Below are 25,073 nucleotides of genomic sequence, written 5' to 3' on the forward strand. Positions count from 1 at the left end.
TAACCTGTGCTGGAATATACTGATATCCTATGTGAAGGTACAATAATCTGCAAAATGATTGTAGATGATCATGTTGCAGTGCGCTATTATTGTAAAATGCGGCATTTAGGTTCAACATATTAAGTTTTACGAATCGCAAATAGTAATGTAAAGCATGTTTCTTGTGGTTGACTGTGATATTCAGGAGAAAGGTGATATTTTCCTTGCAGTTTATCACCACTTTATGAATGTGTTCCGTTAACGATTAGTTCAATGACAGAGATGGTATATCTGATATCACCGTTAAAGGTAAATTCTTGAACTTTTTATGCTTAGTCTTAAATCTTAGTTGTTTTACCTCCATGTTGTTTTACCCATGTAGTTTTTATTTTCTACTTTGATTATGGATTTTTCTACGCTGCCGGTAACACTGCACAAAAGTCAGGCCCGTATGATCTATGACTTGCTGAAATTAAGTTTGGATTATACCCAAAATAAGTCTTTTTTCTTTCATACCATAATAGTCTTTATTCAATTTTACATCAAGGGCGTAAACATTGATCAACAACCGAACAAATAATAGGAACACGTGCGGACCACATATAATTGCTCAGTATCTTCCTAAGTTTAAATACCATACATCTGTACGTACTTCAGTGCTCATCTTAAATCGAATGTTTTACCGACGGACGGACCGCCCAGCATAAACAAAACAATATACGAGCCGCGCCACGAGAAAATCAACATAGTGCATTTGCGACCAGCATGGATCCAGACCAGCCTGCGCATCCATGCTATTCGCTAACGGCTTCTCTAATTACAATAGGCTTTGAAAGCGAACAGCATGGATCTAGGCTGGTCTGGATCCATGCTGGTCGCAAGTGCACTATGTTGGTTTTTACATGGGGCGGCTCAATTATTCCCTTTATTCTACGGAGGACGTCATTAATAAATGACAAGAGGATTACATAATGTGTGGAGTCTGCAATATAAACCATGCCTTGAATTTAGGATAATTTTTAGGTGGAAGAAAAAAGTTTAAATATCTCCTTTCCATTCTTTTGACCCCAATCCATCACATTCGACTAAATAAACATTTTTATTATTTTGGTGGGTTTGTACCTTTTTACTTTTTCTTTCGAAGAACCTCTGTTTGACTATAATAATACAGTGTTGTCTATAGCACATGGCCACACATCGCCAGGCTATAATTTCACGAAAATACTAAAGTAATTGCTTAGCAAAATTCTTAATAGTGTACTTAAGTATACTATTATTCTTAGCTAAGCATTTGTTAAAATTCACATTTCACGTCCGTACTTAAGTATAATGCTTAGCTAAGACAAATAACGTACTTAAGAAAAGTGAAAAGTTAAGCAAATTAACGTACTTAAGTCAAATAACAGACTTAAGTATTTTCGTGAAATCGGGGCCAGGTAGGCGTACCCCATGTAGAAATTGTATAGGAAAGATATAGTTGACGAGTTGCTTCAAATACACCATAACAATTTGAAATACATAAAAAGTAGGGATAAGATAACAAAAAGTGTGTGGGCGGGGGTGGGGGTGCTGTGGGATAGCTATATATAGAGGAGAGAAAGCCGAAAGATAAGTAAGTATGCACGTAAGTAAAAATGAGGAATAAAGAGGGGCGTAAGAAACTAAATGCGTTAAAGCGGGCGAGGGTGAAGGAAAGTAACACTGCCAACATACAAGACAATATGAAACAAAACAGACAAAAAGCAAGACGAAAATAGAGACACTGCCTTGGAACGGTCAGTAACCTATATAAATGAGGAGTTTTGGTCATTTTAACTGTGTAAACAGGACAATGATAAAATGAGCTGTAGTAAGATTTAACATTAGTGACAAAACCAGACTGTACTAAGTAAAACATATACATACAAACAGTCCGACATATTAGTACTCAAGTGTACTCAATAACTTGTCTAAAGTCAGAGCATCGGGAGCATATTTTTTAAAGACAGGACTAGGCAAGTTGTAAGACAAAAACCCTCTTCCTCTATTCGCTCATGTTGGCATCGCGGAGCAGGCCTATTAAACTTGGGTAGCCATTGCACAATCAAATAGGAAATCTTAATGGACTACCTGTAGAGGGGTCAATTACTAAACATGCAATGTGCTTTTCGATTTTCGTGCTGATTCCTCTTTTAATAAATTTTCTGACGGAGTTTACAAATATTTAATGAAAATAAGCATTATGTATAATTTTCCATAATTTACTAACTATATCCCCATTATAATTTACTAACTATATCCACATATAATAGGATGTGTGTGAGACCAACTTTAAGAAGTGTTTTAAGGCTTGAATTGTTATTCTTTAAAAGTTCGGACGATCTGTGGTAAAACATGGTGCTTTTATCTTTTCAAATATTTCTTTTAATTTATTGGCTTAATTCGTTTTAAATATTTACAATACGGATTTTATGTATTTAGTACACTAATTTATTTATATGCAACAATGACGTTTGTAACTGTTGTTTGTTGTTTTTATACACATTATTAAATGACAAAATAATAAAGAATGAATCGAAATCCGAAAGACAAATAATTTAAGTTTATCAATATAAACGTTTATCTTACCATACCTCTTTAAACGAAATTATTAACAATATTTTCCCTTTAAACGAAAATATAAAAATATTTTCCTTTACGATTACTAGATTCAACTTAAAGGTGTATACCCTTCATTAGACTGACTACCAAACTTCTATATTTTTATTGATAATATCAAGTAGTTCATATTTCAAATATGCAATAAAAAATTCTAACAAATGTAATCAATTTACTAAATAAGGGCATTGTTCTGCTAGTTAATTCATCAGTATGGATAAAAACTAACTCCGTGTGTGTTAATCCTAATTATATGGTGATCATGGCGTTTGGTTATCATACTCTGGAATCATTTACCGATGTTAATATAGACGAGACTGATACATTAAAGAATAAAAACGATATTATTACAGCTAATTAATAGTATTCTGGAACTCGATGCACTCTAATACAACACGTATACTGTCTTCATGAATTTCATGCACTGTAATACAACACGTTTACTGTGCTCTGCAATTTAATGCACTGTAATACAACACGAACACTGTGCTCTTGACTTTAATGCACTCTAATATGACATGTATCTAGTGCATTTGAATTCAACGCACTCTAATACAACACTTTTAGTGTGTTCTGGAATTCAATGCACTCTAATGCAACACGTATATTTTTCACTCGAATTCAATGCACTCTAATACAACACGTATAGTGTGCACTTTAATGCACTCTAATACAATACGAATACTGTACTCTTGAATTTAATGCACTCTAATACAATACGAATACTGTACTCTTGAATTTAATGCACTCTAATACAATACGAATACTGTGCTCTGAAATTTAATGCACTCTTATACAATACGAATACTGTGCTCTTGAATTTAATGCACTCTAATACAACACGAATACTGTGCTCTGAAATTGAATGCGCTCTTATACAACATATACAGGTTTCTGTTCCGAAATGAAACAGAGGTTCAGTATTGCACATATACAATATTGATGTACTCAGGCTGACACTTGTTGATAATACGAAACAAAAATGCTCTACGAACTCAAATTGATCACTGATTCCTGTTATATCAACAATTGTATTATATATTCATATTTATATAGTTATTTGAACTCTAATATCTTTTGAAAAATGCTCTACGAGCTCAAATTGATCACAGATTCCTGTTATATCAACAATTGTATTATATATTCATATTTATATAGTTATTTGAACTTTAATATCTTTTAAAGTCAGGACACACACCTTTAATTGGTAAATATGTACTGCGCTTTGTCTGACTTGGACGAACTGTGAGGTATACACCAGCATACAACATTGTGTAACTGTTCAGTCAGCGCGTCGTAGTTATAGACAATTTCTAGGGTGGGCTGAGGTCGTGAGTTAGAGCCTCACTAGGAGCAATACTATTTTACTGAGGTACACTTTTCTTGATTTATTTCATCGTAGAGTCTGAACTGTATATTCAGGAATTCAACGTTTTGAAAATAGAAATGTAAAATATACTGCCTAAAGTACAAGTAAAGTGCAGTGATAATTTGACATGTAATGAAATGCAAAATTTATTTATTTTCTTAATGCAATACACCATAATTGAGCCGCACGATGAGAAAACCAACATAGTACATTTGCGACCAGCATGGATTTAGACCAGCCTGCGCATCCGCGCAGTCTGGTCAGGATCCATGCTGTTCGCTAACGGTTTTTCTAATTGCAATAGGCTCTGAAAGCTAACAGCATGGATCCTGAACAGACTGCGCGGAGGCGAAGGCGCTGGTCGCAAATGCACTATGTTGGTTTTCTCATGGTGCGGCTCATATGTATCTCGGTCCTCGGTAGTTTCTGTTTCTGTGAAAATCATTGACAAAGAGATTAACATGTATCTGTTTAGATCATATTTCCTATACTTTACGAAGGGACATATTCTTTTTACTCAATTTTTCTTTCTTTCATTAAGCAATGGATAAAAACGGGCTGTTATGTTGAATGAAATTGTCGTCTAAATGTGAAACGTATTCTTTTCAGTAAAACAACAGTGCAATCTAAAAGCGAAATGTATTCTTGTCAGTAATAAACATTGCCGTATAAATGTGAAATTACAATTTTCAGTTATATATCACACTGCTATCTAAATGTGAAAAGGTTTTGTTTCCTTTTAATTGTTTACATGTTTAAGTCTCTCCTATCTGTTTTTACAAATGGTTTTATGAATATTCTAGGAATACAATATATGTATTTAAATACATTTGTGTATCATATTATGGAGAGAAATACTTCAAATAGGATAACGTATAGAAACATCGGACTTATTGCACATTTTCTGCAACTGGCTTTATACGCTGCCAATGTTTTTATCACGTGTAAATTCATATTATTGATAATTATAGGCAAAGTGTGGAAATATATATATATAGGTTAAATACTACAAAGCATTAGCAGAAGTAATCACGACATTGTTACCTGTCACTATGGGAATCAAGAGAAAAACTTGATTGCAGATCAGTCAGGTAGATTCTAATATGCCTTTACTATATGACATCAGTAAATAACAGCAGAAATCAATGAAAAATTCCCAAGTGCCCATTTTCTCATAACAGGCGGTCTTATGATCTTAGAGAATACTAATAAGACCATTGTAAATATGATCAAAGGCTATGATTTATATCATTCTATGGTTGGCTGAGCTGTCGGTTTATTCGTAAACATTTGGAATATGAACTCCACGGGTAAGCACGAAGTTGTTATATATGAATGGACGACCCGCCACACATTAACATAGCGGCATGTTCAAATAGATTCGATGACTAAAAAACCAACACAAATCTAAAATGTTTCAAGCACTTTCACGGCCTGTAAACACTGGCTCCCTCTCTTTACGGAGGTGAGTTGAAAAAAGAGCCAGTGATACTTATGAGGCGGCGCTAATGACCGTAACTATACGTGAAATGTAAACAAAGAAAGAGGGTGAGTTTACTTTTTACTTTCTGTAACAAATTCAAGACATTATTTAAAAAAAGGGCAATGTTGTTCCACTCAGAAATAGCATATATGGCTCCCCACCTGTGTGCATTTATGATCAAGAGGGGGAACCAGCGTCGCAGAGGAGGCGCTAAGAACCAGAGTGGGAGCCAATGCTCATTTAAGCTATTAGCACCCCTTGACGGATGTTCTTCTTATCTTTATTGTTACATATCTAATAGCCCTCGGTCATTAGTTGTATATGATGTCTTTTATGTAAAGGGAATTTCTTATTTCACAACATGTGCATGCAGATATCATAGCCAATGACTTTTGAAATTGAACTGAACAATGTAAACTATGCGGCAATGGTTTTGTTTACAAAGGGCTTGGTACGGTTTTCAGTACAAAATGGCCTAAAATAATGTGTTCAAAATTCTAAAACACTAAAGTAAAGATTTTGATAGATAATTAACGCTATTAAATCTACAAACAAGTATTTGAACGTCATAGTGAAAATAACGTTACTAGCGTTTCCAGTTGTGGCTTTATTGATGACGTCATTTATATGTGAAATACAGTATAATGGTAGAAAAACCGTGGCTTTTGCTATAAAATCAAGAAATGAACAATATCCGCAACGGATAAACTTTTCATTATTTACATTTTAATGTGGAAGGAAATGTTACCTCTAGCACCTAACAAAATTCAATGTAAAGTTTTAAAATAAGCTAAATATCTTACTAAAATGAGTTTCTGTGCATTTAAAAAAACAGTCTTGTGTTCATTTAACAACAGCATTTTGAAGTATGGAGATATCAAAACTATATTGACAGTTTCTTTATTGAATATTAATAAAAAAAACAAGTCTTATCCGATAGGCCTAGGCCCTACAGATTCGTAAATGATAATTTCTACACGGTTCGGCGGTAAGAAGTAATTTGGGGGAGTAAAATTTAATTCAACATTTTGAACGTTACTTAGTCAAAATTGAAATATGTTTAAAGTAATAATGTACTATACTTGTCACGTGTCGCTTTCAGATCAACATTAATTAGAAAATATATGCATGGGTCCCCGTAGTTTGCTAGCTACAGCGATGTTAACGAAACATGTTTATGCAAAGGTTTTCATGCATTTAATACCAATTTTAATAAAACATATATTCTAGCTGTTTTATAAACCACACTGCTTAAATTTACAAACTTTTAAAAATTCATCGAATCAATCAACTTTTCATTCAATTTACCCTTGATTTCAATGAAACGTCGTAAAGTTCAAATTCAGTATAATTTTTCAACATAATACAGATTTACATAATTTTGATAAATACCCATTTGAGTGAATTATCTGTAAGGAAAATGCCGACAGTCTTAATACTTGAATTTTACGGATGTTGATGAAATACATAGAGGATCTTACATGAGTGTATTTTCTTAACGCGTTAATTAACATAATAAAACGAGCATTTTATCATTAATTTTTAATAAATTTAAGGAACAGAACAGAACGGAAGTTTTTTTTCAACTTCTTCTTCTTCCGAGTAATGTGCTGGACTCCTCTGGAGCATCGTCGCACAATTGTGACTATGTGCATGTGTGAAGGGAAAATCAGTGCATCTAAAAACAGGATAAAAACATTCTGCTCCAGAGTTACATGTGTAGCCTGCCCATCCTGGTCGTGAAGACATCTAGGGACGGGCTAACAATACCTCTTCTGGTAGCCTGTTCCAAATTTGGATTCCGAAAGGGAAGAACGAGTACTTGAATGAGTTTACATGGGTGAAAGGCTGTAGGAATCTGTTTGCATGGCCTCTGGTGTGTACGCCAGTTGGAACCAGTAAATGGAACCAGTAAACTTGTACACAAGGTACCTCGTTGTTTAAGGCAAGTGTTTCTATCTCGTTCTTGTAGGTGAATCTTTGTTATAGAATTTCCAGCATGTCATTTTTGTATTAAATAAAATACAAAACGACTCTTTGGAAAAACAGAACACAACCAAGGAAATAACAGCAGACTTGTTTTGATTGAGTCTAATGAAATGTACAACACCCCGCATGCCCCCCCCCCCCTCCCCCCCGACCCCACCCCCATCCCAGCAACGGCTTGAACGGAGCTCTATCATACAACTATTAAACGAACTTATACGGCTAAAGTGTGTGTTAATTTATACTAATTTGTTTTAGCTCGCTTCAAGCTTATTGTAACCATTCTCGAGTCCGCTTCCTGGAAAAACCAGTACTGATGTCATGGTCGAACCCACGACCCCTGGATTGAGCGTATGTGTTAAGTGCAATGTTCAGAACGTTGGCACATAGACGCTTAATGAAATACAGATTGAGAATAAAATCCTACAAGCACGCGTACTCGTACAAAGACCACCTCTGTAATCTAAGAAAATACTATTATCACATAACATACACATGCACCCTGTGAACTCCACGGACCTGATATTGCTAGGCTGTATTTGCAAGGACGTGATCGAATATACTGTCAATGAATCAATTTAAGGAGGTAGGTTACCTTCATATTTGTATGTGCGCATGTCCAACCGGAAGCTAACGTGACGATTTACGACGACGTTCACGACAAACTAAATGTGTTTGTATATTCATTCTTCTGAAAACAAATCATGAACCTGTCTCCGATCTGATGCTTTATGGTTTAATAATGCAGAAATAATGAATAAATTGCCGCAGAAACGCTTCAAAACAATGTTGCCTTAAAATGACGTCATTGACGTCATGACGTTACGTGTCAGTTACCGCGCAAAATTAATAGCTTTTATTTTGAAAGTACGTAATTCTGTGCATTTTCTTTATTTGAACTATTTTCAAACAGCTATTATTTGCTGAAACATTTTTTATGAGTCTTTTGCTCTGAATAACAATCAATATTTTGCTTCTTTTATGTAGTTATATTGAAATGTTATGCGGAATGTAAGAAAATGGATGATGGTAACCGATGTTATTTGGAATATAGTTGGATGAAAGGTTACTTGTTACGGCCATTTTCAAATAAAAAACTTGCAGTTTGATTTGTAATACCTATTTTTCAGTTTTCATTGATAATTTGTTAGTTATATACTAAAACTAAGCTCTAAAATTGTTCAAATTTCAGTAGAAAATTGTGATTTCTTGAATTGAATTGATGTTACCATGGAAACGAAGCCCGTGACCTATATATCTAAATGTAAAATTCAAAAGCCTTGACACTGGTCTATTTAAGGAACACAGCTTCGGCTTTTTATTTTCATTACAACAACATCCATGAGAATAATAGCACATGCTGAACGATTTTTCCATGAAAAATGCAAGACGAAGGGTACTGCTGCAAGTATTTTAAGCTGTGAAATTTGTTTGAATAAATACAAATAACACGAAAATATAACTTACGTTTGAAATAATATGTTTTGAAGCTACATTAACAAGAAATATAATTTTATTCAATATTTTTTATAAGAAATTGCGACAAAAAGCAAGATATAAGCTATTTTAAACATCTCTGTTGCCATGGTTACTTTAAACTTTAAGAAAAATAGGGTACCATGTAAAGTGCTTGGTATTTTGCTAATAATATTACCCAAATATTCCATGTTGGTCATTAACAGAATGGCACTGAAGCCGTCGAAAACCCCGTTTTTATACATAGCTGTTTAAAAAAGGAGAGAAAATGCGTTACCATGGAAACACGAGCCCCGCGACATATACATTTTAAGCTTAAATTAGAAAGCTAACGCGCATGCTAGTAAAATTATCAATTATGCAGACTTCTACGGATATCAGTGAAACTAAAATACACTGAAAAGTGTTAAATATCCGTATTTTCCTTCTTCTTTCAATATAAAATACCTTTGGAGGGTCATGTTCTTTAAACCTGGATAAAAATTGAACTTGAAGGGCCAGAGAAAAACGAAATTGAGATTGTAGCTGTTAAAACATCATATTACACAAATTACAAAAAATTGCTGCGGTTCAACTAATTTGAATTTACCCTGGTAACAAGGTAACCTACCTCCTTAAATATATAGAACATTTTTATATATATATACGCTGATCATGGAACTATTTTTAATCAGCAAAATTATTTTTTACTGTCTTCTTCGTTAACTTTAGGGTGTGATGTTATTTCTGAATATGTGAAATAGAATATTGATTTCGTGCAGATTCAGCACTGAATATATTGAACTCATTCATTAAAGGAATATTACTCGTATATGACTTTCAATAACGTTTTGACGTAACGTCAAATTATGCATAAATGGATATTTTTCGAACATAGTCAGGTTGAAAATCGACGCGTAGAAGGGACATTTTTTTTTATGATTTCTGATTTTTTTTTAAGTTTTGTAATTTAAACGGGTGATGGTATTAGTGATTGATCTTTAGCAATTTGCACGAAAGGCCATTTTTCAATGTAAACCGTACCACGCCCTTTCATCTACTCTTTTTATTTTGAATATTTACTTTGTTGTGTGTAAAGTCACGTATAAGTTTTACTGAAAGTCTTATTGATGAACATATTCATTACAGTAGCCTAGTATAGTTTGAATAAAGAAATGAGCCGTGCCATGAGAAAACCAACATAGTGGCTTTGTGACCAGCATGGATCCAGACCAGTCTGCGCATCCGCGCAGTCTGGTCAGGATCCATGCTGTTCGCTAACAGTTTCTCTAATTGCAATAGGCTTTGAAAGCGAACAGTATGGATCCTGACCAGACTGCGCGGATGCGCAGGCTGGTCTGGATCCAGCCTGGTCGCAAACCCACTATGTTGGTTTTCTCATAGCGCGGCTCATATAAAATTGAAAATGTCATGTTTTTGTGATATTTATTCCCCGTTAGAATTGGTGGGAAATTGTTTTGACATTGTCTGTGCCCATTTCTCTGCCGTTTTACAGTTGTATATACAAATGATAACACAGTTTTTAACTTATGTGACGTTTGAATACAAGCTGTAGCTTCACAACGAGAGATAAACTGACACGGACAATGACAAAAATACTCCTTCGATTTTAATAGGTGAATAAGTATCTCCAAAACATGTCATTTCTGATTTGTTTGTAACCTTTCGAATATGTGGGATAACAAGTTTTAGCTGTAAAATCTAGTGATGTTATTTCATATTTCCTTATCAAAACAATCCTTTCTACAAGTCTATCAGTAAACTTTCAGTAAAACTTTTAAAAGTTTAAACGCATGACTAAACACACAACAGACTTGTAACAATCCAAATATTGAGAGTAAAGGTGAAATTCCGAGAATAAACAAATTTGTAATCATATTGATTGCCAAATCGTTTTCACTACTCAATTAAATTATAAAGTTCGATGGTGTAGGACCACATTCGTAACAGATCGTATTTGTAACAGGTGTTACAAATGCGCTCGCATATGTAACACGTGTTACAAATGAGATCGCATATGTAACAGAAATCAAGCACATTTGTAACAATTTTTGAGACAAATGTGATCGATGCCGATTTTTGATGTGACATCTGATCACATTTGTCACATGTCATTTTCAATCGGAAAAATGAACAAAAATGTGCATTTTTACATCTGAAACACATTTGTAACATGTTTTAGCTTACTTGTACGATGTAACAAAGTAAGCTATTGTGGTCATCCTTTGTACGTCGTCCGTCGTCCGACCGTCCGTACGTTCACATTTTTCTTGTGAATACGATAGAGACAACATTTATTATTTGATTTTGACAAAACTTGCACAGAACGTGTATATCTCGGTTCCTTTCAAAAACCATCCATATCACGTTATTCGTCTTAAAGTTATGGCCCCAGAGATGGCAATAATTACTGATTTTAGCCTTGTGAACGAGATAGAGACCACATTTTTTGTTTATTTTTACTAAACTTGCACACAACGTATATGTCTATAAGATCTCGGTTCCTTTCAAAAACAACCGTATTGCACCATTTTACTTGGAGTTACGGCCCTTGAATTGGCAAAAAAACAACAACAAAAAACATGCTGATTTTATCCTTGTCAACACACTAGGGACTACATTTATTATTTGATTTTTATTAATCCCCCGCCACGAGTGGTGGGGGTTTATAGGAATGGTCTCCGTCCGTCTTTCCGACCTTCCATCCTTCCGTAACATTTCGTGTCCGCTCTGTATCTCCTAAACCCCTTGAAGGATAATCATGAAACTTGGGTCAAATGATCACCTCATCAAGATGATGTGCAGAACCTATGAGTCAGCCATGTCGTCTCAATGTCAAGGTCACAACTCAAGGTCAAATGTTTGAGCCTACCATTTCGTGTCCCCTCTGTATCTCCTAAACCTCTTGAAGGATTCATATGAAACCTGGGTCAAATGATCACCCATCCAAGACGATGTGCAGAACTTATGAGTCAGCCATGCCGGTTCAAGGTCAAGGTCACAACTCAAGGTCAAAGGTTTAAGCCTTCCATTTCGTGTCCGCTCTATATCTCCTAAACCCCTTGAAGGAATTTTATAAAACTTGGGTCAAATGATCACCTCATCAAGACGACGTTCAGAACTGATGAGTAAGCCATACCGGCTCCAGGTCAAGGTCACAATAAGGGTCAAGTGTTTGAGCCTTCCATTTTGTGTCCACTCTGTATCTCCTAAACCCCTTGAAGGATTTATATTAAACTTGTGTCAAATTATCACTTCATCAAGAACTCATGAGTCAGTCATGTTAACTCAAGGTCAAGGTCACAACTCAAGGTCAAAGGTTTGAGCTCTGTATCTCCTAAACCCCTTGAAGGATTTTCATGAAACTTGGGTCAAATGAACACCTCATCTAGACGATGTGCAGAATATGATGGGTCAGCCATGTCAGTTCAAGGTCAAGGTCACAGCTCAAGGTCAAAGGTTTACCCTTTCACTATGCATACCAGTGGCGGGGGATTTAGCTGTCTTTCAGGCTGCCTTGTTAAACTTATAAAGGATCTCACTTCCTTTAAAAACAGCCATATCGCGCCATTTGTCTCGGAGTAATGGTTTAAATGGCAAAATTTCTTATTTTAGTCTTGTGAACACAATAGAGACCATATTTATTATTCCATTTTGACCAAACTTGTATAGAAGTTATATATCTATACCATCTCGGTTCCGTGCGAAAACCAGCTATATAGCACCATTTGTCCTGGAGTTATGGCCCCTAAAATGACAAAATTTGCTGACTTTGGCATTGTAAACATGACATAGATCACATTTATTATTTGATTTTGACCAAACTTGCATTGAAATTTTTTATCATTAATATCTTGCTTTTTTTCCTCGAAGAGTAGCCACATCACGCTATTTGTCTTAGGGTTATTGCCCCTGAAATGGCAAAAAATAAATCAACGCAGATTTAATAACCTGTTTAGTGTAGTATTACTCATGTTAGCGATAGTGGGCCGTGACTACCCTCTTGTTGATTAGAGGCATATTTCCGGTCAGGTTAATATCTTGGTACTGGATTGTTATCTGGCAATTAAACTTGGAAAGAATACCGTTATCATGACTGGTCTGTTCATAGTAGCATGGTACTACATGTACATGTCACTTATAAATTTCCGATATCGGTTTTTGGTTTGTAAGATTTCATTTTTACTGAATGCATGAATAAATGAATATGTATGATTTAAGGGGAAGATGCACACCACATGCAATCCCTGTTCAACTTTTATAATCGGCAAATCGCTGGTTGTACCGCTTCAACAACAAATAAAATGTACTAAAACAAGATCAAGGCAGTCTCAACTAACATAGAAAGTCTTGTAAAAGCTTGTTTCCGTAGAACACCGGGTATATGTACATTTATGTATACTTTTAAATAGTGACTAGCTTGGCTATTCGAAGACTGCTCAATGTTATTGTTCTGATCCTGATGTCGTCGGCGTGCGCGGGTTCGCTGCAAGATAGGTTTTTCGTTTTCGTTTTTTTTTATCTTTGTCAATTCGCATTGCTTTGAACAATCAAAAATTAAAAAAAAAAAAAAAAAAAAAAAAAAAAAAAACAAACTTATACTGAAGATAATGGATACATCAAATAAAATATGTCCATTTCAAAACCCTGACGTGAACTTTATTGGATTATATTTACTAAGACAGTTTTCTTGCCTGGCCTGGTGTCTGCATTCGTATGGAAATACTCTTATTTTGTATCTCTATAGGAGCGGCACAAGTAACTCCACCGGTGAGGGTGGTGCAGTGGATAGTTTTGCAGATTACGAAACCGGCGGAGCCTGTTGAATTTCAAGTCAGGGCCGGAATTTCCAGAGCTATTGTGTCTCTCATCCACCCAGTTAAGACTTTACGTGTATCGGTGTGTTTTACCAGACCCGTAAACGATTGTATGAGTGTAAACTCGTATATACAAATATAATATTTATCAAAACCATTCTACAGGGTGCCAAAATTTGAGTCGTTTGCAGTAATATGTGTAATATGATCACTACAGATTGTCAATAAATTGTTGTTATTTGTACCAAAGTATTTGGAAATCTGACTACAGCGAGTTATGATCCGGACACAAACGTATATATTACAGCAAAATAACAAAACAAATCTAAGTTCAAAGCAGTGACCATGATATGGATCTATCAAGATGGATCATGATCGCAACAAACCTTCTATCCATGCTGATCATTTGTACCAAATAATTTAAAAATCTAACAATTCATGGGCAAGTTATACCAAGGACAAGAACCTATATATAACTGCACGAACGCACAAACTCCGCTATTTCACGGCGGGATTATAATAAACGAAGGCCTATTTCCTTACGAGCGAGCTAAGTGGGGTGAGGGTAATTAAAAACTAAGGTGTATTTTCTTAAAACCTCATAGACATAAATTCGCAGCATGCACAAGGTCTGGCCCTCCTAGACTTAAGGCTAACGACTCCGCCCATGACAAGTTGTATATAATTTGTACCAGGACATAGCAACTTCCTGTTTGTCACCAAACTTGAGACAGCTTTAGATAACGAAAGATAGCTAGAAATGTATGTCGCCAACGGGTTCGAACCAGTGACCTGACCATATGGGTCTACCTTTCAGCTAGTCGAGGTAACAGTAGAAGAAGCTGAAGTTGTGATCATATTATAGTGGTAGTGGCATTGGATGCAGAAATGATAATAACAATTGAGCCAAGTCATTGGAAAATTGGTATTCGAACATTTTCGTGAATTTCCGGAAACTCTATATTAAGGCTGACCTGTGCATTTATGCATCTGAATTAGGGTCTGAAAACTTCATATTCAGGTAGAATAAGCCTTCTTTGAAATAACAGGGAACGGTGTGGGCTATGATCAGACTGCGCGGATGCACAGGCTGATCTGGGGCCACACTGGTTGCAAAGCCTCGAAAGTTCCCGAAGGCCCATTTTCTCATGATGCGGCTCAAATAATTTTATGACGTTAATGACGTCGACGACGACGAAGCTAACTTGTGATGGTGCTTATGGCAGTCATTTAATGATGTTGCGATGACAGCCAACTGATTGAACATTTGCAGTATAAAACTCAACATGATACATATGTGCTTCTATTGTCAGCCCCCATGTTGGACAAACACATTCGTAACACATTTTACCTGTTACGAATGCGATCGCATGCGTACGAAATCTGTTACAAATGCGATCTGTTACGAATGTGGTCCTACAGATGGTCATGAAAGACTGTTGTCATATCGGAAAGTCCCATAATATTGCAAATATCAAATTTATACAACTAATGATGCTATGTTCAAGCGCCATTACACATGTTACAATAGACACAAGAGGAACATATAAATCTCAATACAGTTTAAGGAAAACAGAACGTTTGCTAATAACTTGAAATCGTTAAACGCCCTGATATTAAATGCATTGACTCCCACTCTGATTCTAAGCGCCTCCTCTGCGGCGCTGGCTCCTTCTCTTTGCAAAACATACACCTAGATGGGTGTTACCCGTTAACAAATCACCTAGGTTATATAGTAATGTCATTCCTTTCAACAACATCCGTACGATGTCTTTGTAATTTCCGACTTGTGTAAATAAGGGCGAAATATATAGACAATGTCCTCTTTAGGTATAAACCGGCCTAATTTAACAATTTTAAAAGTTCTAACGCCAAGAAATGCCATCGCTCTGCAGATCGATCTGCATACATAAAATGTATAACCATTTTTTGAGTGGAACTACATTGCTTTTTGTTGAAATAACGTCTTGAATGTGTTACAGAAAGTAAAAAGTAAACACACCCTATTTCTTTGTTTACATTTCTTGTATAGTTCCGGTCATTAGCGCCGTCTCGGAAGTATCTCTGGCTCTTTTTTCAACTCACCTCCGTAAAGAGAGGGAGCCAGAGTCTACAGGCCGTGAGTTTACTTAGTTCGAGACGTTTTATAAATGCATTGTCTTCGTGGCTGATTGATTTGTTGATTGGGGTTTTACGGAACAACGACACATTATATGGTGCAGAACAGGACTAAAACTGTTTGCTTTCACCAAAATGTGGAAAATGTCAAATCATGTTGTTTAAATATGTATGGGCGGCTGTTACCGCCAAAATTAGTAAATATACAATCCATTCATAAACAAGTCAGTCAGTGCAATACATTTCAATGTCGTCTAGTTCAAAACTCCACCCCGTCCAATATATTTACACTCAATGCATTGTATTTGAAAACCATTTAATACGAAACTGGAATGACCATGGCTTACATTTACCATTTCTGGGCCAAAAACGATCGTTATGTTTTGAGATATTCGCTAACAATTTCCTCTTTCTGAAAAATCGAGCAAAAATCCAAAGTTTTGCGCAAATTGTTTTGTTTATGAACAACCTGTGAAAACTTTTATCATCTGGTTTAACAGATGTGTCCTTTCGAAACACCTGTGTGAAGTTTCCGGGTTCTACGTTATTCCTGAAAAAGTATATTAGCCGTTAAATAGGCATGGTCGAGAAAAAAAGACTGTCGAAAACGGCCGCTGTATTTGAAATAGGCAGTCGTTGAAGTCAGCTGTCGGCTATCGAGAATACAGCTGTATAAAGGTAAAACAACTGTCTTGTAGACATGTTATATACCCCGTAGTGTCTCTTCTTTATGTATATTTTGTATCTGTTTAGTCTATCAGTGTTTTTGCGATTTCTTTCGTCTTCCATTTGTGTAAAATGTGTATACTTGCAGTCAGTAAACAGTTTGTATATACTTATGTATGCATGTTCCTTATTACGATGTCGAGTAATTCTGGTTGATTTCATTATCATTGTCCTTTTGGTTTAGGGTCTAAAAGTTGCTTTGTTCCTTTCGTCCGTCCGTCCGTCCGCCAGCAGTGTCTTGTCCGGGCTCTGATTTTACATGCATGGACTGATTTTTAAGTATTGATTTTTAAACTTCAAACATGTGTTACCAATGATACAAGTATTAGTGAGGCCCATTCTTTAATGACCACCTCCAATATCATTATAACAAAAAAATCTTTAACACAGAGCTATATACAAGTATTTTGTGTCAGACTGGCAATTTCTACATGCATAGACAAAATTTCAAATATATTGTGTCGTATAGTAGAACTTTTATTTTCATGCGGCTTTATTTGATAGCTGACAGTGTATTGCAGGGTAATTTCACTTGTTTCAATATGTCCTTTTCATTACTTTTTTCAATAAAAAAATATTCTGGATGAAGTAGCTGGTTTACATTTGCTAGGCAATGATATAATGGGTTTATTTCTTTTTTTCGCATAATACATGATTTACAAGATAGGTATATAATCTTATTTGCTCATACATAATTATTTAATTGCTCCTAATGTAATTCTGCCATTTTGTTTTATTCATAAATACCTTTTCAACAAATAGCAGTTTATTCATGGTCTAAAACTGCAAGTTGTTGATGTTTCGGGGCAAACGATTGAAAACGATTGTTTCAAATCTAAATAAGCAGAACGTTGCAAAATCTCACATGAGTGTTAATCATTTCTTAACATGGCAGCCACATGTAGCTTTAATCAACATATAACAAGGTAGATCGGAACTCTTCTTTGCTTGTTTACGATCTTACGATCCCGGATCCCAGAATTTATGTCACAAGGGTTATCCCCCTTTTGTGCAGTTTACACATTTGCTCTTTCTGTCTTACACTGTTATTTTTTACAACGCTAGGTATTGTACAATTGTACATGCATGATTCATAAACAATATAACATTGAATTGATTTTGAAATTATAAATCATGTATTATGCGAAAAAAAGAAATAAACCCATTATATCATTGCCTAGCAAATGTAAACCAGCTACTTCATCCGGAATATTTTTTTATTGAAAAAAGTAATGAAAAGGACATATTGAAACAAGTGAAATTACCCTGCAATACACTGTCAGCTATCAAATAAAGCCGCATGAAAATAAAAGTTCTACTATACGACACAATATATTTGAAATTTTGTCTATGCGTGTAGAAATTGCCAGTCTGACACAAAATACTTGTATATAGCTCTGTGTTAAAGATTGTTTTGTTATAATGACATTGGAGGTGGTCATTAAAGAATGGGCCTCACTAATACTTGTATCATTGGTAACACATGTTTGAAGTTTAAAAATCAATACTTAAAAATCAGTCCATGCATGTAAAATCAGAGCCCGGACAAGACACTGCTGGCGGACGGACGGACGGACGAAAGGAACAAAGCAACTTTAATATCCTAAACCAAAAGGACAATGATTATGAAATCAACCAGAATTACTTGACATGGCAATAAGGAACATACATACATAAGTATATACAAACTGTTTACTGACTGCAAGTATACACATTTTACACAAATGAAAGACGAAAGAAATCGCAAAAACACTGATAGACTAAACAGAGACTCTACGGGGCATATAACATGTCTACAAGACAGTTTTTTTTTACCTTTATACAGCTGTATTCTCGATAGCCGACAGCTGACTTCAACGACTGCCTATTTCAACTACAGCGGCCGTTTTCGACAGTCTTTTTTTCTCGACCATGCCTATTTAACGGCTAATATACTTTTTCAGGAATAACGTAGAACCCGGAAACTTCACACAGGTGTTCCGAAAGGACACATCTGTTAAACCAGATGATAAAAGTTTTCACAGGTTGTTCATAAACAAAACAATTTGCGCAAAACTTTGGATTTTTGCTCGATTTTTCAGAAAGAGGAAATTGTTAGCGAATATCTCAAAACATAACGATCGTTTTTGGCCCAGAAATGGTAAATGTAAGCCATGGTCATTCCTTGACAAAACTGTCAAGTTGATTTGCAAGAATTGGCTTCGTTTTAATAGAAATAAATGAAAAACTTTACATACCGATTTACAGCTGGGTTACATTTCCAGCTGGGTTACATTTCCAGCGGGCGTCAGGATAGCCGGTTATCCAGTGTGGTCTAATGCATACTGAAACCATGTCGTGTGATTTGGAGCGGCGTATCAAAATTTGATGCCATGCATCCAAATCTTAAACCGTTTAACGAAACACCAGTACGTGCAGACTATCGGTTAATAGGTTTGACCTTTCATAAATATTGATTCTGGATCAGTTTTACATTACGTTCCTTCTGTTGCCTTAACGTATGTTAGGGTTTCACCTGGCAGCTAGGTATAACATGGGGCTAAGAGTGAGGTTAGGTGCACTATATACCGCTTTAAACTCCCCAGCGGTGGTTTTGCCACTGACCATTCCAAGGCGGTGCCCCTGTATTTGTTTGTTTTGTCCTTTTATGTTTATTTTGTTTGTATGTGTGGTGTGTGAGTGTTGTTCGTGTGTGCCTTTGGGGAGGCTGTGTTTTTGGAACGTGGTTTTCCCTGTTGAATATTTTTCCTTACATAAAAATATATCGAAATTTATCCTAAAACCGACCTTGTGGTAAAAATCTAACATTTAATTTTAAACATTTCCTGCGTGTTAACTGAATATTTAAAGGGACCTTATTTCGTGAAACATTTTTCTTCTCAGTTAAAGCTTTGTAAGAAGTATGCTTCGTGAAACAGACTCAGTAAAAGAAAAAATTATACAAAATTGAGCTACTTTTTAATCCTATGAAATTTATGTTTACGTGTTTATGCTTTTAGACAGTGTATCAAACTTACATGTACTTCACAATTTTTGTTTGTTTGTTGTTTTTTTTCGGGGTCGGGATGGGGTGTGGAAGTGGGGAGGGTGAGTTGTTTGATTGTTTTTGGTTAAACGCCGTTTTTCAGAAGTATTTCAGTTATGTAACGACATGCAGTTAACCGAACCTGTGTTCTAGGATTCTATGCCAGTACACACCTGTTCTCAGCAGGTAACTGCCAACTTCCCTACATGAATCTAAGGACGAATGATGTGAGACACAATGTCTTTTATCAAATCGTCACGGAGAACAAAGCCAAGCCCGGGCATCGGACTCGCGACCCCAAGATCCGTACATCTGCGCTCACCCTAATTGAGCTAAGCGAGCAGGTTAGAGGTGGAGAGTGGGAGGGGAGTGGCGGCGGAAAATCTTAAGCCGTTTTTAAACAGTTCTTCATTTAAGTTGGACAGTCGGTTTCCTTGATTTCATACTAGTATTAACTATATCCACAAGTATCTGCTACGTTCGCTCGGATCCCCTAACAGGTCGTATGAAATCCAGGAAACTGACTTTCCAACTTAAATGAAATATTGTTTAAAACGGAAAAAGATCCTGTCTGTCCAACCAAAACAACAACAACAACAACAAAAACATACTTCTGATAAAGCTTAACCTAAGAAGAAAGATGTTTCACGAAAGTAAGGTCCATTTTAATAAATCGCAGTAACTGTTTAAAATTAAATGTAAGAATAGTACTACAAAGTTGGTTTTAGGACAAATTTCAAGACGTTTTTTTATGTAAAACTGATCCATAATCTATATTTATAACAGGTCAAACTCGTGTTTCGTTAAACGGTTTAACATTTGGCTGCATGGCATCAAATTTTGATGTGCCGCTCACGAAATCACGCAACATGGTTTCAGTATGCATCAGACGGCGCCAAACTTTAATGAATCGTTTCACTTTACACTGCACGAACTCATGTTGCGTAAAACGCCTTCACATTGGACTGCATGGCATCAAGTTTTAATACACCGCTCTCAATTACACAAAGCGGTGTCAATATGCATTAAACAGCGTCAAGTTGTAATGAATCATTTCGTCTTACACTGCACGTACTCACATTGTGTTAAACGGCTTCACTTTGAGCTGCATGGTTTCATGTTTAATTGGATGATTTCATATTACATTGCGTTGCAACAGGTTTTCCAATGCATCGTTCCTTGTTTAAGTAGATGGAATGAAGTTTTGTATTAACTGGTTTCAAAATACAATGCGTTGAATGCAAATATATTGGACGGGATGGAGTTTTAGACTAGACGGCATTGAAATGCACTGCACTGACTGACTTGTTTATGAATGGATTGTATATTTACTAATTTTGGCGGTAACCGCCGCCCATAAATATGTCCTCAATTGCAAAAACAATTATATGATTTATGTTGATATTTCAATAACTTTGAAAAACAATCTGCCAAGGAAGACATTTCAAATATTTCAGTGCAGGCCCTATTAACTTACGAATGTTTTTTTTTTTATTTCATTAAATGTCTTGTGCGGCATTTAGTCTTTTTAGTTGTAAAAACTGGTTTATGTGAAGTCATATTTCCATATAGATTGAAATTTAACCCTACATAGATACCAGATTCTATAGTGTTTATACAACAATAGGTGGTTGCTGCAGATGTGTTTGGCATTATCTGAAATTATCATTTGATTCGCTATAAATTAAAGTATAAAGCAAATATTATTAAGGCGTGCTGTAAAAAACTGTTTTCTGTTGGAAACAAAGATATTCTAAGTTTCATAAAACATTTTCTTTCCCTTAAATACATGTAGGTGTATATGACAATTCTACAGGGACCAGTAATATCATTTATAAATAATTAATACTTTAGACATGTAGTTGCATCAGGTGTTAATTGTCGAGGTTATTCTAGGAATCTGGAGGCAAAAAATCCATTTGACCAGACATTGTGCGGATTTAATGAAATAGTAATATAACGTGCTCAAGCAGCAGTATGAAAATTAAAATTATTGACTGCTTCTTTTCACCAGAAAATGGAGCGAACTTTGATTTTATTGTTAGTGCTTTAGAATAAATATGTAATTTTCTTTTATACTTCAGAATGATTGGAAAACAAAAAAGAAAGGGAATTACCAAATGGTAAGCCGATTTCTGTTAAGCTATATTTATTTTTTCAACTGGTCACACTTTGTAACGGCCCTTTATACTTGTTATATATATTTTATATTTTAATTATTCCTTTAAAAAACAGAATATATAATACGTGCAACAATGAAAATGTTCTTTTAGACATAGTACATCACTCTCGGACTTCGTGGTGTTATTAAGTGTGGTAGCACCTGAATCCCAAGCTTATACTTATATTCTTTCTAATAAGACCAAGAAATTGCTTGTGATTAGTAAGCTACATTCAGTTTTGCGTACGGAAATCTATATTTAAGAGTGTAATATAAAATGAACTATCCATCCGACGTGGTAAATTGAACGTTTGCTGTTGAATAAAGTGTCTTCGAATTCAGGTTATAGCGCAGTAATACCGTGCAACTTTAAGCAGCCGTCGCCCGCTAGCGAACTTAAACCTTTCGTCGATCGATGGAACCATGATTCGAGACCAATACGGTACGATAAAGCATTACGACGATACCATAACCGTCTCATAACCGTCTCGTGTATTGAGTACGCTGAACACTTCTACCGTGTCGTCATTGGTTTGTACCGAAACATCGTAGGTAGATTTGTTGAGTCGTAGCGTAGAAAGATGCTATATGGTGGCCTGGTGTCATGCAATCGTTGCTTTTTATCGTACCATCATTGTGCTGTTGTTGTAATGTATCGTTTCATCGTTGTGTTTTATCGTAATTTCATTTTGTTGTATCGTACAACATCGTTTTGTTGTATCCTACTAGCGTCGTGCTGAACATAAATAATTATAATAGTTTTATAAAATCGTGCCATAGTTGTGTGGTGTTGTGCCGTCTTTGTGTTGTATCGTTCGATATCGTTATGTTGTATCATACTACATGTATCGTTGTTTCGTGTCATGTCGTGTCGTCGCTGTGTTGTATTGTATCATCGTTATGTTAAAACGTAACTTAATTGTGTTGTGTCTTGACGTTTAAGTGTTGTATCGTGCCGTCTTTGTGTTGTATCGTACCATTGTTTTTTTGTTATCGTGACGTCATGTTCACCAAAGACTTTGAATTTGCATAAAGCATTAATTACTGCGTTTTATAAAAAAGTTATAAAGTTCAATATTTCATTTGCTATGTTTTATTATTTTCTCGTGTTGAATGTTCTAAATTGTTATTTCAACCACATATTTGCATATGTAGCTCACACACTGCTATGGATTTTCATTATAAAATCAGTACAAACAAAAGTAACATTTTCATTATAAACTGTCACAAAATACAATGGGAAAAATGAATCGTTATTCCTTTATGCTTTTATCTATTTCAGGTTGGCAATATCGATTTTACTGGCTCTGGTTTCTGTGACAACCATTTTACAGGCATATTCGTTTCTTGGTGTCTCCACAAGGATTGCTTCGACACACAAGTATATAAAAAGTCATATAACTAATCGAAAACAGAATACAAGTATGGTCACAGAAAATGCATCGATTCAAAATGATAATATTTTTAAGTATCTAGAAGTTAAACCAGTAAAATCTACATCGACGAGGAATATATTCACGTATAACATCCCAGAATACAACACAAAAAGTGTAAACATTACACCAAAAGCGTTGTCGAATACATCGCAAAAGAAAATAACTCATATTGGATTTTTAAAAGTCCATAAGGCCGGTTCAACAACTATGCAAAATATCTTCTTCCGGTTCGGTCTAAAGTATAATTTAACATTTGTTCTACCAGAAAAAGGACACTACTTCCTTAGTACAAAGTCAGCAATGCCAGTGGCACCTGGAAACCATCGCGATATTTTGGCTTGCCATTCTGTATACAGCCGGAATTTGTTTGGATCAGTGCTTCCGGAAGATACGGTAAATATCGGAATCATTCGGGAACCCTTGGAACGTATGATAAGTGCCGCGTATTATTACAGGGACGTGTGGAAATCTCCATTACTTGTTAAAGTTCCTAGATTAAACTTCATTCACAATCTTGTCAATCGGCCACATCTATATGAATTGAAACCGTTTACTAAAACAAAAAACGCAATGGGACAAGATTTCGGGTTTTCTCCCACAACTTCAATTAACGATACGGACTATATTAAAAAGCATCTTGATTTGTTGAAAAAAGACTTTAAACAGGTCCTTGTAATGGAAAGATTTGAAGAATCTCTTATACTTATGAAAAGAACTTTGAACTGGGATCTAGCAGACGTCATTTATTTAAAAACAAACAGTCACGCCCATCAGCCCGTTATATTAACTCCTTATGAACTTGATAAATTTAAATCCACGTGTTTCCTAGATTACGCTGTATATGAAACATTTTACGAAATTTTTGATAAAAAAATAGCGGCTGAAGGTCCTGACTTTATAAATGAAGTGGAACATTTTAAATCAGTGCTTCAGTTAGTAAAAGATTTCTGCGAATTGGGAACAAGAAAACTCCTGAAAATAGCCCAGTCTGCATGGAACGAACCTTTTGAAGTAACAAAACAGGATTGTCTATATATGCAAATGAAGGAATTAAAATTTGTTGAGTTTCTTAAAAGACGACATAGAGAATTAAATATCATGTACGACCTTATGAAGAATTACGATAGAAATGATGTTTTACGGGCTCAAAGATTTATGTCAAAACGAACACGGCCCGTACATCACATGTGGAAAACCATTTGAAAGATAGTATCTCAAACAATTAGCTTCGGTTGGAATTTAACAAAAAAAAAAACAACGTTTAAGGACGAGAAGAGATGTCAGTTTAGTTTATACCACAGTTACTGTCCAATGGGATGACAATCGTTAAAAGACTAGATTTCACTCTGTTTTATTAACGTTTCGGCCTTATCTTTATACCTTTATTAAGAATATATTGTACGTCTTGCCTTTCATTGAATATATAACAACTGAAAAACAACGAAGGCAACAGCGTAACGTTGTTACGTTAACGCCAAGTCTCGTTAAAGTACCAACACTTCCTGCATATCACTAAGAAGTCGTTTAATTTATGTGTTAATTGACCAGGCTAATAGAAAACATCTACACTGATGCTGCAAAATATGACTGCATAGTTATGAAATAGTATAGGTATAACATATCTAAAATGAAATACCTCAAACAGATACCACTTATAAATAATAATATATAGATATCATATGACAGCCTGAGTGACACTGATATTGTCAACCCGAGGACAGAATGTCACCCGAGGGCGAAAAGGTTGACAATATCAATGTCACACACGCTGCCATATGATATTTATTTTATTATAGGAACAAAATTTAGTACATAAAAAGTTTTAAAATGTTTTAATTCATTTAATTAAACAGTTCCATC

General features: G+C 35.4%; 1 protein-coding gene across 1 annotated transcript; it reads left to right on the top strand.

The window, feature by feature from the left end:
- LOC123561662 (galactose-3-O-sulfotransferase 2-like) lies at positions 1-24,628 on the top strand. The gene is made up of 3 exons (XM_045354176.2): positions 1-288; positions 21,701-21,739; positions 23,060-24,628. Exons 2-3 carry the CDS (start codon positions 21,702-21,704, stop codon positions 24,414-24,416), a joined length of 1,395 nt encoding a protein of 464 aa, XP_045210111.1. The 5' UTR covers positions 1-288; position 21,701; the 3' UTR covers positions 24,417-24,628.
- Positions 24,629-25,073: the final 445 nt, after the last annotated feature.

Source organism: Mercenaria mercenaria, chromosome 12 (genome assembly GCF_021730395.1).
Source record: "Mercenaria mercenaria strain notata chromosome 12, MADL_Memer_1, whole genome shotgun sequence".
Classification (NCBI taxonomy): domain Eukaryota; kingdom Metazoa; phylum Mollusca; class Bivalvia; order Venerida; family Veneridae; genus Mercenaria; species Mercenaria mercenaria.

Bases quoted from the DNA above. Each gene is read 5' to 3' on its own strand.
- LOC123561662 (XM_045354176.2), top strand. From the start codon at position 21,702: ATGATTGGAAAACAAAAAAGAAAGGGAATTACCAAATG. The intron at 21,740-23,059 runs GTAAGCCGATTT...TATCTATTTCAG, and splicing joins AGAAAGGGAATTACCAAATG to GTTGGCAATATCGATTTTAC.